At 37.1% G+C, this 16,192-nt stretch overlaps 2 protein-coding genes and 1 pseudogene across 2 annotated transcripts in view; 2 read left to right on the top strand and 1 right to left on the bottom strand.

Annotated features, from left to right (window-relative positions):
- The window catches only part of PKD2L2 (polycystin 2 like 2, transient receptor potential cation channel), a 40,561-nt gene extending 37,155 nt beyond the window's left edge, over positions 1–3,406 (top strand). The window contains exon 14 of the mRNA XM_006772470.1: positions 3,373–3,406. Coding sequence (XP_006772533.1) covers positions 3,373–3,406 — 34 coding nt within the window. The remainder of the gene's footprint in view (positions 1–3,372) is intronic.
- Positions 1,291–16,192, bottom strand: part of FAM13B (family with sequence similarity 13 member B) — a 45,349-nt gene continuing 30,447 nt past the window's right edge. Inside the window, exons 12-19 of the mRNA XM_006772485.2 lie at positions 14,956–15,045; positions 12,749–12,978; positions 10,479–10,562; positions 10,152–10,247; positions 7,659–7,742; positions 7,401–7,564; positions 5,727–5,828; positions 1,291–3,612 (exon numbers count right to left, since the gene is read on the bottom strand). Coding sequence (XP_006772548.1) covers positions 3,489–3,612; positions 5,727–5,828; positions 7,401–7,564; positions 7,659–7,742; positions 10,152–10,247; positions 10,479–10,562; positions 12,749–12,978; positions 14,956–15,045 — 974 coding nt within the window. The 3' untranslated portion in view covers positions 1,291–3,488. The remainder of the gene's footprint in view (positions 3,613–5,726; positions 5,829–7,400; positions 7,565–7,658; positions 7,743–10,151; positions 10,248–10,478; positions 10,563–12,748; positions 12,979–14,955; positions 15,046–16,192) is intronic.
- LOC102764681 lies at positions 6,053–7,056 on the top strand (annotated as a pseudogene).

The following is a 16,192-nucleotide window of genomic DNA, read 5'->3' as shown; positions in this document are numbered from 1 at the left end:
AGCAGGTATCAGGTTTTGTTTACCTTCTATAATTGAAACATTGTTGCTTTTGGAGCTCAGAGCTGGGCCGCAGCAGGCCGGGAACCTTGGCTTCCTCCATCACTGGAGCAAGCAAGCCTCCTGCTCACTTCAGCTGCGTGGCTGCCAGCCGCCATCTTTGTTGGCAGTTAATTTGCATATCGCCCTGATTAGCCAATGGGAAGCATAGCAGAGGTATGGTTAATTACCCTTTTTGTCTTTTATTAGATAGGATTCTATGAATGTGAAGGGAAAAGTACAAAATAATGCTGCTTACAGTTCATGGTGGAGGTCTCTACTTAATAGCTCAGTAAGTAGGTAAAGATGATTTTTCTTTTTTTTTTTTATGATGATTTTTCAATGTTCCACGAACTGTAAAAACCACTGGTGCTCTCATCATGTACCATGAACCAGATAATAAACGCACAGGACTCCGCAAAGCCATCACACAATGGCTCAAGTAAAATAATCTCTCATCTCCATTCTTCCAATTTGAAGTCTCCTATAAAAAGCTGAAGTGTTAAAGAATAAACTTTCTAACCACTTACAGAAATTTCACTAATACCTTCAAACTAGAAACTCATTTAAACGGTTTCTATAGCGACATCTAAAGTTTCCCAAAAGTGCTTCCTCAACTACTTTAGAAAGCAAAAAACACTTTAAAAAATAAAGAGCAAAGTAGGAGTATCAGGGTTATAAAAAGTCATGTTTGAAAAGTGTAAATGAAGGTACTCCCAAAGCCCTGTTTGGATGGTTGGAAAGTTATGTGTGGCTGGCATTTAGGAAACTCAGATTCTAATTTTTTTTTTTTTTAAGTTACATAAACCTTCCTAGAAAAACCTTTTGTTCTCTTAGCCCAAGCAACAGCATTTGACCATAGTACTCAACTTCCACATTGCTGCTCAACAGTCCCTGGATTTTAAATCTGAATAAAGGACATTTTAAATCTACCCACATTCCTCGGGCCAAGCTCACCACATTTTCTAAATAGATAATTCACTGCAACAAGAAATGCTTACTATTCTCTCTGCATCTTCTCCCGACATTCCCACAAGGGAATCAACAACATGGCCTTTCCCTGTTTTAACACTTCCCAGAGCTGTAGCCAGCCAGATAGTTTACTAACCCTGTTGTCCCCCCATATGACACCGGGTTAGGGTAATTCAAAGCCTCAGAACATTAAGACAAGGGAACACCTGAGGTCTCTCTTTTTCACTTTTCAACATCTAGTGGGGGTGGAGGTGGGGGGAAGCAAACAACATTTGCAATGACTTAGAACATCAAAGTTCTTTTATTACAAAAGTCTATACAATGAAGTGCCAGACATCAATGCAATTATATGGGTAGTCATGTATATATCTATATATTGTTTATATATAGATATTCAGTTTTAACTTATACCAAAGTAAAACTATCACAAACTGCCTTATTCTACCACCTACAGCTCAACTATGACACACAATATTGTCACACAGCATAAGTGCTGCCATGCCACTTTTATCTATTCTATTCACAGCCAAACAATAACAGTGAATAACCAGTATCATGAAGCAGCTGTTAATTTTAAAATGAAACCAGTCAGGCCACTGACTTATAAAAATATGGTACTCATATAGATTTAGCATTACAAAGAAGGAATATATTATTTAAAACATTTAAATAGTGCATATGGACATTTTTGCATGTGGTATATAAAATAAAACATTCATATAAAACAATATACAGTGCACATTAAATGTTTGGATATACTCCTGCCTGGAGAGTGATAGAAATTAACTAAATGCACACTGCATGATGGATTTAAATCAAAGTAATCTTTTGGCATTCTCAATTTCATTTGTCTAGGTATACATTATGAATGACCTAGCTGCATCAAAAGAAAGGACATGCAAAGGGCAGGATTTAGTGCTGTACTCCTTAACTACATGTTCACTACCAATGAATATTCCCTCCCTGCAAAAAAGACATTGCACACACAGGTGAAATATGAAGCACTAGAAATACTACTTATTATCAAGCTACTTCATGGGCTTACTATGCAATAGTGCCAGAAGACGGAGGTTCATGCTTCCCTCATCTTATTAAAGGATGTTGCAAAAGTCCATTTTTGTATGGAACAAATTGTTAATATTACCTAGTTAAGAAAACCAAGCATGAATCATTACATGCAAAACATGGGCACAATCAAAGTAAGACACTCATCATTCCAAAAAAGCACCAGAAAAAAATGAACACTTAGATTGAGCCTGACCGGAATATGCTATTAATGAGTTACATTGTTAACACAAATAACGTCACCGTTCTGTGAAAATGATTAGCAGAATCATACCTCGTGAGTACTCAAAGAAAAAGCCATGCAAAGCCAAAGAAAACAAGATATACTTAGAGTATATAACAAGGGGCACACCACTACACATCTTGTGACCAGCGCTTTAAACACATGTGACTGAGCAAAAAGTGGTCTCTTTAAAAGATGTTTTCTTTATAGATTTTGCTGATTAAGAGAAAAAAAGGATGCAACCTCCTAAAGGTACGTGTAAAAATGCAGTGGTATAGCCCTTGTTAAGAACAGATTTACTTCAGGCATAATGATTCTTTTGCCAATTTCGGCCCATTTAATTGAAATCACAAATCTGAGTACCATCCGAGTTCCTACATACTGACATGGTTCTTTACTCATATTATCTGGATGAAGGTCAGTGGGGAGAAAATATGGAGGATCTGATCCAGACAAATCACATCATCACCAGTTGATGAACAGTAGCTGAGAAAACAAATAGTAATTTAAGTCCCATAAGCAGCATGTGGTATGATTCAGTTCTGTGTGTTTTCACTATACGAATAAGCAAGGTCACTTTTTGGTCTAACCTCTCTTATCTTGATCCAGGAGCTGTGTGACCACTGAATTGTTAACATACTACCTGTGAAAAAGTGTTACTTTGGGAATTAAACAGAAATGTGTTCCACAGTAAGACTTGAAATTTCAGTTGATTTTAGTTTTCGAAGAAAACATAGAACATGGAGCATATGTGCACATTTATATGCTTTTCTTTCAAATTTTCAGTCATTGTGTAAGAAAAAGGCAACCAAAGAATTCAATGTGAAGATTTTCCTCTTAATTTTCTTCCGTAATGAAAAAAAACAATGAAGTTGGTAGTAACAAAAAGCTTGTACTTCCAAAGTCCTTGAGGTTGAGGATAAAATACTAGTCTTTTCTAATAGGATGTATCTGTAGTACAAAACAATGAAGAAAACGGGATGTTTGTGAAAGGTGGAGAGAACAGTCTGTGGTTAATATGGAACATTGTGCTCCCTAGAGAGGGTCTACTTACCCTCCCCCCATCATTTCTCTAGTGGCACCACAACCAATTACAAAATGAGATTCTGAGTGCCTGACAAAAAGTACCAGCCAGCTACACACGATGATAATTTTAGGGAATACAACTGAGTTTATGATGTTTCAAGCATTTTTATATGGATTTTGAAGAATCTTGCTTGCTGATAAGAACTTCAAGAAGCCTAAGCTTGGCTTTAATTTTCTTGTACTCCCTGTACTCCTCAAGTACTGGAACACGATCCTCTTTCTGGGCATTCCTAGGGGAGAAAATAAAATGTGTAATATTCTAGAGATCATCTGGAAAATAAAGTCCCAGAGTTATCCTAATGTGAGACAATGTTACCAAATATAAATTCAAATAAAAAATTGCTCTGTAAGGAAAAAATATTATTGGATTAATTCCCCCCGTCCCCCCATCTCCAAAGAACATTCCTGAAATACTTCTATTTCTGATGGATTTTTTCTATTGATACATTAAATGATACTATACTTAGCAATGATAATTGTAAATAACTAGAGGTAATCTTTTACTTTATTTTTTATAGGTAAAATTTTAATAAGACATACACTGCTAGACTCTGTCAGGTCTGTGAGTGTACATATTAAGTGCCAGAGGGCTATAATGAGTCATTTCAGACATTAACTCTGGATTCAGTGAATTGAAATGTAAAAGCAAAACATCTTACTTATAGTAGCAAATAAGTAGTCTCCTAACTTTATATCCTATATAATAAAAGCCTAATATGCTAAGTGTCTGGTCACCTGTTCAACCAATCAAAGTATGATATGCTAAGGCCACTCAACCACTCGCTATGACATGCACTGACCACTAGGGAGCAGATGCTGTGACCAGTAGGTTAGCTTGTCGAGTGAGATGGGCCGGACACGCCCTGGAGTCCTCCCATGACCCCTCCCTGGCTGGCCAACCTCCGGCGTCCCTCCCCGGCTCTAATTGTGAACCCTTGGGGTCACTTGGCCTGGCCTGCGCCCTCTCGCATTCCGGGACCTCTTGGGGGATGTTAGAGACAGAGGGCTGTAACTGGGGTTAGAGAGCGGTTTCGGCCCAATCTCACAGGCCAGGCCGAGGGACACCACCGGTGCATGAATTTGTGTGTCTGGCCTCTAGTTATTAATGACCCAATACAATCCACTTTAATCACTAGGTAAAGCACTGGGTATAATAATTATAAGCAAAGTTTCTTCCAATAAGACAAAGAACTTGGAAAATTCATTCTTGTACTTGAGATTTTTTTAAAACTATTTTTGCTAACCTATATAGATAACTCTCAAATTATTTAAAGTAAACACATTTTAGAATTTGTAATATACCCATTGGCTGGTAAGATCGCCATTACATGGTAAGACTTTTCTGAGACCTGAGATAGCCCGCATTTCTGGCTACCATTTGAATTAGAACGTATTTTTCTTACTCAAAAAAGAGTCTCACTGAGTCAACTGCACATTATGCAGTTACATAAAGCCAACCATCATATTGTATTATAGGAGCCACATGATTGTCACCCTGTGATAACCTTGGAAATGGGCAGCCTGGAATGAACAATGAAACCTAAGCAACAATGGTCTCAGTATAAGAATCCAAACCAATTGAAGATGCCACTCATGTTATGAGACCTTTGCTAATACATCTTGTTTCACAAACACTTCCAAAAGGGTGAGGGTGTGGTATAAAAGAACAAAAAATTGACACTCGACCAAGCCTATCTAGGACAACATTAGAGTATTTTATCAGATGTTGTTTACTTCAGCTCTGGCTTTAATATATTTTTATTGATTTCAGAGAGTAAGGGAGAGAGAGAATCATTGATCGGCTGCCTCCTGCATGACCCCCACTGGGAATCAAGCCCACAATCCGGTCCTGTGCCCTTGACTGCAATCAAACCCAGGACTCGCCACAGGCTGACGCTCTATCCTCTGAGCCAAACCAGCTAGGGCACCTCTGACATTTTCTTGCCATTAATGTATAAAAAATGTTTTCAGGGCTTCAATGTATAAAAACATGTTTCTTACTTTTATTGTCAATGCTAATATCCTTATATGCACAATTTATTTCTGATCCTCTTTATTTAACATGTGAGCACTTGTGAGTTTAAAAACGCTCAATTTTGGCCGAAACCGGTTTGGCTCAGTGGATAGAGCGTCGGCTTGCGGACTGAAAGGTCCCAGGTTCGATTCCGGTCAAGGGCATGTACCTGGGTTGCGGGCACATCCCCAGTGGGAGATGTGCAGGAGGCAGCTGATCAATGTTTCTCTCTCATCGATGTTTCTAACTCTCTATCCCTATCCCTTCCTCTCTGTAAAAAATCAATTAAAAAAAAAAAAAAAACGCTCAATTTTGTGATGCTCAACAAACCTTCCATTTTGTTGATAAAATGCTTCTTCAAATTCCCGTAATGTTTTACGTAGTTTCTTTTTTTCAGCTCTGGCTTTCCAAAGTTGTTCCAGTAATTCAGGCCTAAAATTGAAATAGTAAGAAAACATTACTGAAAGGGCACTGTTGATTCATTATGTTCTCAACAGTGGTTTGAACCCTTGCTCCACCCCAGACCAACTAAATCAAAATAGTTGCCAGTAGGGCTCTGCAGCAATACTTAAAAAAAAAATCCTGCCCTTTCTTCCCTTTTAGCGCTCGCTAGCAATAGCCCGCGCTCCACTTTCCCCTGCTGCCGCCTAGCTCCCGGGTCAGCCAACTCCATGGGCTCTGGAGACCTGAAAAGCCCTCCGGCCTCCACGTCCTCAACAACCAGGAGGTCCTCTACCAGGAGGACAAGAGCTAAATCAAGGGGTGTGTACCATCACAAGCAGGCGTGGCAATATATGAAGCAGTCTCCGGGCCACCACCTGCCAACCTGTACCATGCCCCCCAATGGTACAATCACATCAAGTCTTACGAAAAGGAGAAGACCAGTCTGCCTGGAGTGAAGAAAGCTTTGGACAAGGATGGCCCTGCTAATGTGGAAGACACCACAGGAAGTGGGGCTACTGATAGTAAAGACAATGACAATGACATTGATCTCTTTGGACTTGATGAGGAGGAAAGCAAAGCAGCAAAGAAGCTAAGAGAAGAACACCTTGCACAGTATGAGTCAAAGAAAGCCAAAAAACCTGCACTTGTTGCCAAGTCTTCCATCTTATTAGATGTGAAACCTTGGGATGATGAGACAGATATGGCAAAATTAGAGGAGTGTGTCAGGAGCATCTAAGCAGACGGCTTGATCTGGGGCTCTTCTAAACTGGTTCCAGTGGGGTATGGAATTTAAAAACTTCAAATACAGTGTGTAGTGTAGTGATGGAGAACCTTTGGAGCTCGGCGTGTCAGCATTTTGAAAAACCCTAACTTAACACTGGTGCCGTGTCACATATAGAAATGTTTTGATATTTGCAACCATAGTAAAACAAAAACTTATATTTTTGATATTTATTTTATATATTTAAATGCCATTTAACAAAGAAAAATCAACCAAAAAAATGAGTTCGCGTGTCACCTCTGACACGCGTGTCATAGGTTCGCCATCAGTGGTGTAGTGGAAGATGATAAAATTGGAACAGACATGCTAGAGGAGCAGATCACTGCTTTTGAGGACTGTGTGCAGTCCATGAACATGGTTGCTTTCAACAAGATCTAAAATCCATCCTGAATCAGTGCCCTTTAAATAAAAGCTTGAAAGATTTAAAAAAAAAAATCCTCCCAGGTGATCCTAAAGTGAAGCCAGGACTAAGAACCAAAGTCAGACACCATATCAGGTAAGAAGCTGACAGAGAACTTAACAAATAACTCTCAGCTGTTTCTGGCAATTTGTTAAAAAGCAAATATAGAATTTTAGTTTTTAAATTTTTCAACACGCTAATATTTAATTTAAAAATTGTGAACTGGACATGTATTTGTAAATCACATTTTTTTAAAAAGGATGTATCTCTTAAGTACTGTATTAATTCCTGCCAAGTGCTCAATTATTTAACATTACATTTCTTGTCATATTAAGTTTTATTATACAAATAGGCTAAAATCACAAACTAGCCAACATACATAGATGCTGCTCGAGTACTTGACAATCGGAGATCCAGAGCCAGTTTTTCTTGATTTTCCTCCACATCAGATTCTGAGTTTTCTAATGAAGACTGTGCCTGTACAGCAGTTTGCAATATATCAGTTAACTCAGAGGACAGACTAACACCTTCTTCTTCTTCTTCCTAAAAAGATATTCAAAAACAAAGAATCAAACAGGCATAACTTTCAACTTTTCTTTTAGAAAAGAGATCAGAGATTAATTCTTTTAAGGATTACCTTGATTTCTTCAAAAAAATGTGCAGTTTCTCCTTCTATGATTGGCTGTAACATCTGACCCCTTCGCTTGGTGGATGGAGATCCCTGCAATAATTAACATACAAATGATTAAATTTTAATTATTTATTCAATGAGGCTTCACTTCAATAATATTAAACTTTATTTTCAAAATCCTAATCATTTATGCTATTAATTATTTAGGAATTCCTTAGTAAAAAAAAAAAACATTCTTGCTTATATGTATTTTCTAGTTGTGTGTACATAAAAGCGATAAATTATATTTTATGTGCAAATAATTCTAGCCTTAGCCGGTTAGCTCCAGTCAAGGGCACATACCTTGGTTGCAGTCTCCTCCCCAGTCAGCGCCCTGGTTAGGGCGCCTGTGGGAGGCAACCAATCTATGTATTTCTTTCTCATCGATATTTCTCTCTGTCTTTCCCTCTCTCTCCCACTCTCTCTAAAAATCAATGGAAAAATATTCTCAGGTGAGGATTAAAACAAACAAATAAATAATTCTAAAAGGGCTCATTCAGTAAATATTTTAAAAATTCTAAATAAAAGAATGACAATTTAATTGGAAAAGAATTTTCTTTTTAAGAATAGTTGTCAACCATTTTGGTCTAAGGAACACTTCATACCTCTTTTAAAAAGTAACAGCTTTAGTCCTAGTCCGTATGTCTCAGTGCCTAGAGCATTGGCCTGCGGACTGAAGGGGCTCAGGTTTGATTCCAGTCAAGGGCATGCACCTTGGTCGCAGGCTCGATCCCCAGAGCATGCAGAAGGCAACCAATGGGTGTGTGTCTTATATCAATGTTTCTCTCTCCTCTTCCCCCCCACTTAGACTCTCTCTAAATCAATGGAAAAAATATTATCTTCAGGTGAGGATTAACAACAACAACAAACATTAAAAAGTAACAGCTTCAGCGGAGCCAGCATAAACCAGGAGGTCATGGTTCCAGGTTTCAGGCTTAATCTTCAGTGGGGTGTGTGCAGGGGACAGCCAATCAATGATTCTCTCTCATCATTGATGTTTCAATCTCTCCCTCTCCCTTTTTCTCTCAAATCAATATTTTTTTGTAAAAAAGTAACAGCTTCATTGATATGTCACATACCATAAAATTCACTTTTTTTAGTGAGTTTTAATATACTGAATTCACAAATTATACAACCATCACCACTAAAACATTTCATCACAACCCTCACCCCCCAAAATCGTATACTCATCAGCTATTATTCAGGTGCCCTCTACCCCCAACCCTTGGCAAACACTAATCTTTCTCTACCTATGGGCTGGCCTATTCTAGATATTTCATATAAATGGAATCATACAATATGAAAAAAAAAAATCAGTAATGATTAACTTTTATATACAAAGAATATAAACTGTACAGGCTTTTTTCCCCTTGTTCAAAGAAAGCCGACTATATCTAAATAAAAGTGCTGAGATGACCAACTTGAAAAAAAAACAGTCAATTCAGAATAGAATCAGGGCCACCTGGCCAGTGTGCTCAGTGGTTAGTCATCCCAATATGCCAAAGTTAAGGGTTCAATCTATGGTCAGGACGCAAACAAGAAGTAATCAAAGAATGTATAAATAAATGGAACAACAAATTAATGTCTCTCTTCCCCTTCCCTCTAAGTATAAAAAAAATTTTAAATTAAAAAAGAATTAGTTTTTATGAAGGCTAAGTAAAAAGTGCTCAGAAGGCCAATGTGAACTTTCTAATGAGTAATCAGGTGGTGAGAGCCTGAAGGAAACCCCCCATGAAAGTGGCTACCACCATAAAAATTGGCCTGCAAGCCTAAGCAAACCATAAGTTCTAGTAAATTAATTCCTATGAGAGGATGCAAAATGGGCTATATGCTGTTTTCTACTTGAGCCTGAGAGAAATCTAAAGCCATACAATTTAATGGTTAATTTGGGAATAGCACTTAATTTATACATTAGTATTAGAGTTACAATTCTCTAAAATTGTACACGAATATGAATAAGCATTATTTTAACAAACTTTTCCGTTTAAAAAGATAAACTTGAAAAAAATCAGTTGATATTGTGCAAATAAAAAAACATAATCACGATGGACACCACAAAACTAATGTAATTTCAAAGACACGAATTTAAATGGAAAAAAGCTAGGTAAGAGTTTGAAATATAGGTTATTTTAATTCCACAAAGTAGGTGACCCTGGAATATTGTATCTGAGCCTCAGTTTCATCATCTGTGAAATGAGGCTATGAGGCTATCTTCTGTTACCTGTTGAAACTTACCAGGATGTAATGACATAATCATACAGAAAAATGCTTTACAAAAATGACTACTAGTAGAGATAATAGCAGGCACTTCTTATTAATTTCCTATTCTTTTTTAAAGCAGTAACCACCTTACAATATACAATTCATGCTACCAAGTCTCTCTCCCACATACTACCGTAATTTTTTTAAGAGTAGGTCTTGGCAAAATTAACTAGATAAATTTTTGCATGTTTTACTTACAAGGATAGGAGTGATGCTAGCTCTTGTCAACATCTGTTTTACAAGTCTGTATCTATCATAGAGAGGTTTAACAATGTGCCTCTCTTCCCTGGTCACCTGAAGCAAAAACAATGGAAATTATCTGGTCATAAGAAATCTAAAATGTCCAAAATATTGAGCAATCTGACTTTCTCCCCAATTTTTAGAAGTTATTTTAAGTAAGTAGTCAATTTCCCAAATGAAAGAAACAATGCTCTATAATATAGCTCTGAAGATGTAGGCCACAAATGTGATCCTCTTTTTTAAGACAGACATCAACTTTATTTTTTTAAGCAAGAGAGACATTACCGGCCTTCCATGTTGACTTTCATAGTAAAGAAGACTTTTCTGGAGAGAAGTTTTCTCTTCTACCAAATGATCTTTTGTCATTTTCTAGGAAAAAAAACAAAACACTCCCATTGACACCATCATTACTGTCCTCATTCCCAATGTAAATAATTAGGGTGAAAGGGCAGCCCATCACCACTCTAACCCAGGCTAATAAGAATACATCTTTGCTCGTGAATTTACAGGCAACATTTCTTAGTCACCTGCAGAATATGGTCTTCTGATATTTAGGTACCAGTCTTCTTTGGTCGTTTAATTCATATTTTATCTGAATAAGTTATGAATATCAGCTTAGTGACCTTACGTAAATTATTTAACCTCTTTTTGTTCAATATCTTAATCTAGAAAAGGGGAAACTTCACCTGCCTCATAAGGCTCTAATGAGTTAGTATATGTTGTAAAGGCATACAATAAGCACACATAAATGCCTATTAATTTATTTGTATTTACACAGTTTTATTGATATTTAACTATATACAGGTCTTATAATCTAATATTTCTCCTAAAAACAAAATCTGGAAGCAGTATAGTGGAAAGAATGTGAATAAAAACCATGTCAATTTGTGACCTTAGACCTTATAACCTCAGTATCTCTTCATCTGGAACTTTCTTTTCACTATAATCCTCTTGTCATAACTTTTAGTACTCTAAATTATACTAGAGTAGGGAACACACCCCAAATTTATTTGCCTACAGAACCTCCCAGCTTTGTTTCAAAGGTCCTTATAACATATCAGCAAACCACTGTTCCACAGACTTCCCTTTAACACTACACCAAATAAGCTCTCTACTTAATCCCAGGAATAGATAATACTATTTATCCCAGGGGTTCTCAACCTTCCTAATGCTGCGACCCTTTAATACAGTTCTTCATGTTGTGGTGACCACCAACCATAAAATTATTTTCGTTGCTACTTCTTAACTGTAATTTTGCTACTGTTATGAATCATAATGTACATATCTGATATGCAGGATGTATTTTCATTGTTACAAATTGAACATAATTAAAGCATAGTGATTAATCACAAAAACAATATGTAATTATATGTTTTCCGATGGTCTTAGGCGCCCCCTGTGAAAGGGTCATTCGCCCCCCAAAGGGGTCGCGACCCACAGGTTGAGAACCGCTGACCTATACTGTTTCTCACCAGAGTGAAATTAGAGATTAAAAAAAAAAAATCACTGGATATCTTCCTCTAACAAATGTCACTTTAGGTTATATACATTTAGTAGAGGCCAGCTGGGTATAGACCAGCGGTTCTCAACCTGTGGGTTGCAACCCCTTTGGTGGCCGAACGACCCTTTCACAGGGGTCACCTAAGACCATCCCGCATATCACATATTTACATTACAATTCATAATAGTAGCAACATTACAGTTATGAAATAGCAACGAAAATAATTTTACAGTTGGGTCACAATATGAGGAACTGTAGTTAAAGGGCCAGAAGGTTGAGAACCACTGGTATAGACTCTATAATATGAACAATGTAATTTCAACCTCAAGCCTGATTCTTAAACCTAGGATAATGAATGTGAAAAACTAATCCAATCAAAATAACTTAAAGGGAGGAGGTTGGTCTAACACAAGATCAAAAAACAAAAGGTGGAGAAAAGGAGCAATTAGAATTTCTAACCCAGCTCTGTTCAAAGGAGAGCAACTCCAATACTTAGATAATGAGAGAGGTAAACTCTTTTGTTGAGAGAGCATGGACAAAATTTCACTTGGGACCATCTATCTACATCTGTACTCTCCCAGCAATTCTCATGATAAATGATTTGGGTTGCCAAGTGCTTTGACCAAGACTGCCTGAGGCATTGGCTTAGTGAGTAATGGTTTGTTTCAAAAAAGTCATTCGCTTGATCCTTATAATAACCATACTGTGTTAGTATTTTAATGGGCATCATCATATCCATGTAAGTCATAGAGCTATAATCAGTCAGGGTCAAGCATAAAAAGTCAATACATATAACTGTTAAGATACAATGCCAGAACTCAAACATTGTTGCATGCTCTTTATTCATCTTACCAACTGCCTCACATGTAAACGCACAGATCCCTACATGACTGGGCACTCTTGGTGTGCTGATAAAACACACGTGTCTGTATCTGCAAGCTTGGGGAGCAGACTTTGGCCAGTCACACCACCTAGACATTTCTATGCCACTGTGGTAATTACTTTATTTTAGGGACTCTAGGCTAGTCTGGGCAAAACCATAGCTCAAAATTACTTTGATATCTTCTGGAAGACACCTCTCAACACGTTTTTCCTTCAGTCTTTTCAGAATAAGTTCCAGTGTTGCTTCCTTAGATGGCTTCTTCTCCTTATGAATGATCCTGGATTCATCTTCATTCTCTTCATCCTCATGGTCTAGAGAAGAGCCAAAGCTTTTTGGAAGAGTGTTACTACGTGGACGTGTCTGAGGTAACAATTCTCCATCAGAGCTTCTGTGTTTTGCGTCTACATTTCAGAACCAAGAAGATAAATCAGTGACTTTAACTAAAATGCAACTAAGTCAAAAGAGTAAGCAGCAAACAAGATATAAAAGAGGAAAATATACATTAATAGCACTCAGGCTCAGATATTTCAAGATTACATGAAATGTTTAAATTATATATAGCAACCAATATTCATAGACGTTGTAAGATGCTCTTACTATAATGTAAGATGCTCTGATAAGCACTGGAAAAACAGACATGTCCCTATTTTCATGTAGTATATAATTCGGGAAGTAAAAACAAAAACCTAGTAATCAAATTCATAAACCAAGTAATTTCAGAGTGCTAAGTGCTATAAAGAAGACAAGATAGGATGGTTTCACAGTGCTGAAAGGAACAGAGCAGTGATTTTGGAAGAGCAGCTACATTGGATGGGATTGACAATTAAAGCCTTTCAGAGATAGTGACATCCTCGTTGAACATGGAATAAGAAGATACTTATAAGATTTAGGGGAAGGACATTCCTCCCCAATTGAGGCAATAGCCAACAGTGAATAGGCCCTAAAATGTGCCATGTGTAAGGAACAGAAAATGAGAAAAGAAAGTGACAAAATGAGCTAAGGGCAGAGTATGCAAGGCTTTGAAATCCATGGCAAAAAATCTGGACTTTATTCTAAGTGGGAAAGGAAGCCTAATGAAGGGCTTTAGACAAGATTAGTAACAGTTCTTGAAAAGATAATTCTGGCTGCTATGAAGAGAATAAACTATAGGACAACAAGAGTGGAAAAAAATTTAAAAATTACTTGGAAACCAATTTTCCTTGTTTAATGTCAATATGGTTGAAAATTGGCGTTAAACAAGGAAATGCTTAACAGAGTTGTAGAAAACAATTCTAAAAAAGAGATATTAGAACGACAAAAATGTAAACTCAATGACAATAGGAACACTATCTTGTTCACTGCTATAACCTCATGTCTACAAGTACAACTACTTTATACCAAAAGATACTAAAAATTTGGTTGAATTCAAATGAATACACTAAAACATGATAGTCCAAATTATAAACCCCTACTGGGTACAGATAAATTTTTTAATATTAACAATTATTTTAAAACATGCTCACTACCCTGGCCAGGTAGCTCAGTTGGTTAAAGCATCATCCCAACAAGTCAAGGTTGTGGGTCCGATCCCAGATCAGGGCACATACAAGAAACAACCAATCAATGCATAAACAAGTGGAACAACAAATCAATGTCTCTGTCTCTCTCTCTTCCCACTTCTTCTCCCCTCTCTAAAATGAATAAATGAAAAAAAAATTTTTAAAACATGCTCACTAAACATACAAAGTAATTATATCTTAGCAACTGCTGTTCTGGATTAACAGTAACACAACACCTAGTTTTGGATTCAAGAAGGCTTATTATTTAGTTTTTGTAGTAAAAACAGTTTATTATGATTAGATATTCTTAGTCTAAGATGAAATACCAAACACCAAAACTGCTTAATATTTGAGATATATTTCAGATAAACTTTATAATATCACCTATGAATATACAATCAAGGGCACTTTTCCAAAGAACACTACTAATCAAAACACAGGAAGACATTTGGAAGAACTGTTATAGTGCGACAACCGACCATACTAATAAGAAAACTTCTACTTTGGTGAACAGTGTCCAAGATTTAAAATTATCAAAATTATAACTATAATTCCCATACACATTATAAAGAATATTTTAAAAATGAAAATATGCCGAAACTGGTTTGGCTCAGTGGATAGAGCGTCGGCTTGCAGACTGAAAGGTCCCAGGTTCGGTCAAGGGCATGTACCTGGGCTGCGGGCACATCCCCAGTGGGAGATGTGCAGGAGGCAGCTGATCGAGTTTCTCTCTCATCAATGTTTCTAACTCTCTATCTCTCTCCCTTCCTCTCTGTAAAAAATCAATAAAATATATGAAAAAAAAAAGAAAATATATTACAAAAGTGGCACATTTTATACCTTTAATTTGCTTCCGCAGTTTGGTAAGCTCTGTCATCCATTTTAATACCTTTGGGTTAGCTGCAATATCACTGTAAGAAGGCTGGAAAATAAAGAAACAGAATCACTGACACTTTTGTGGTAAAAAATAGTTATATTAATTTATGCCTAAGTAATATTTTATAGTTTCCACAGCAGAGATTTCACTCAATCCTCTTTTTCAACTTACCTTATTTTAAGTAGATATGAAAGCTCTCAGAGCAGTATTTAGCAACTGGCAAGAGCCAGATTTGAATATGGGTCTTCTTTCCACTTCACGTTCTGATTATTAAATTATTAAATTTATTATATGATCTCTTCCTCCACCTCCTACCCTTGGTACTTGTAGTTTTGGAGGGAGAACAGAAGTAATATTAATGTCATTTGTCAATGTAAAGCAGTGGTTCTCAACCTTCCTAATGCCGCGACCCTTTAATACAGTTCCTCATGTTGTGGTGACCCCCAACCATAAAATTATTTTCGTTGCTACTTCATAACTGTAATTTTGCTACTGTTATGAATCATAACGTAAACATCAGATATGCAGGATGTATTTTCATTATTACAAATTGAACATAATTAAAGCATAGTGATTAATCACAAAAACAATATTAATTATATGTGTTTTCCAATGGTCTTAGGCGGCACCTGTGAAAGGGTATTTCAACCCCCAAAGGGTTGCAACCCATAGGTTGAGAACCGCTGATGTATTTACTTTAAAAATTACAGGTTCCTTCTGACAGAGTCCAAAATTGTTCTCTACACACAGGATTCTCAGTTAACATCCTGAGACACTTGCTATCTTTTTTAAAAAATATATTTTATTGAACTCAGAGAGGAAGGGAAAGGGAGAGAGACACAGAAACATCAATGATGAGATTAAGAGAGAATCGTGGATCAGCTGCTTCCTGCACGCCACCTACTGGAGATGGAACCTGCAACCCAGGTACATGCCGTGACCAGAATCAAACCGGGACCTTTCAGTTCGAGGGCCAATGCTCTATCCATTCAGCCAGACCGGTTAGGGCTGTGAAACATTTGTAAGCCCATTATGTTGGCGTGTAGGACCATATCTGGATAGATAATACATCCCCAGTGTTAAGTTTGTACACCTGACAACACATCCCTTATACCTTAACTAGCCTCCAGCCCAAATTACAGGATCTTTGTGATCTGGCACATTACTATATCAGAAAAGTGTACAGGAATCAAACCAGAT

This window comes from Myotis davidii, unplaced genomic scaffold (genome assembly GCF_000327345.1).
Source record: "Myotis davidii unplaced genomic scaffold, ASM32734v1 scaffold545, whole genome shotgun sequence".
Lineage (NCBI taxonomy): Eukaryota > Metazoa > Chordata > Mammalia > Chiroptera > Vespertilionidae > Myotis > Myotis davidii.
Note: the sequence above shows the minus strand (reverse complement) of the source record. Positions and strands in the feature narration are given on the sequence as shown.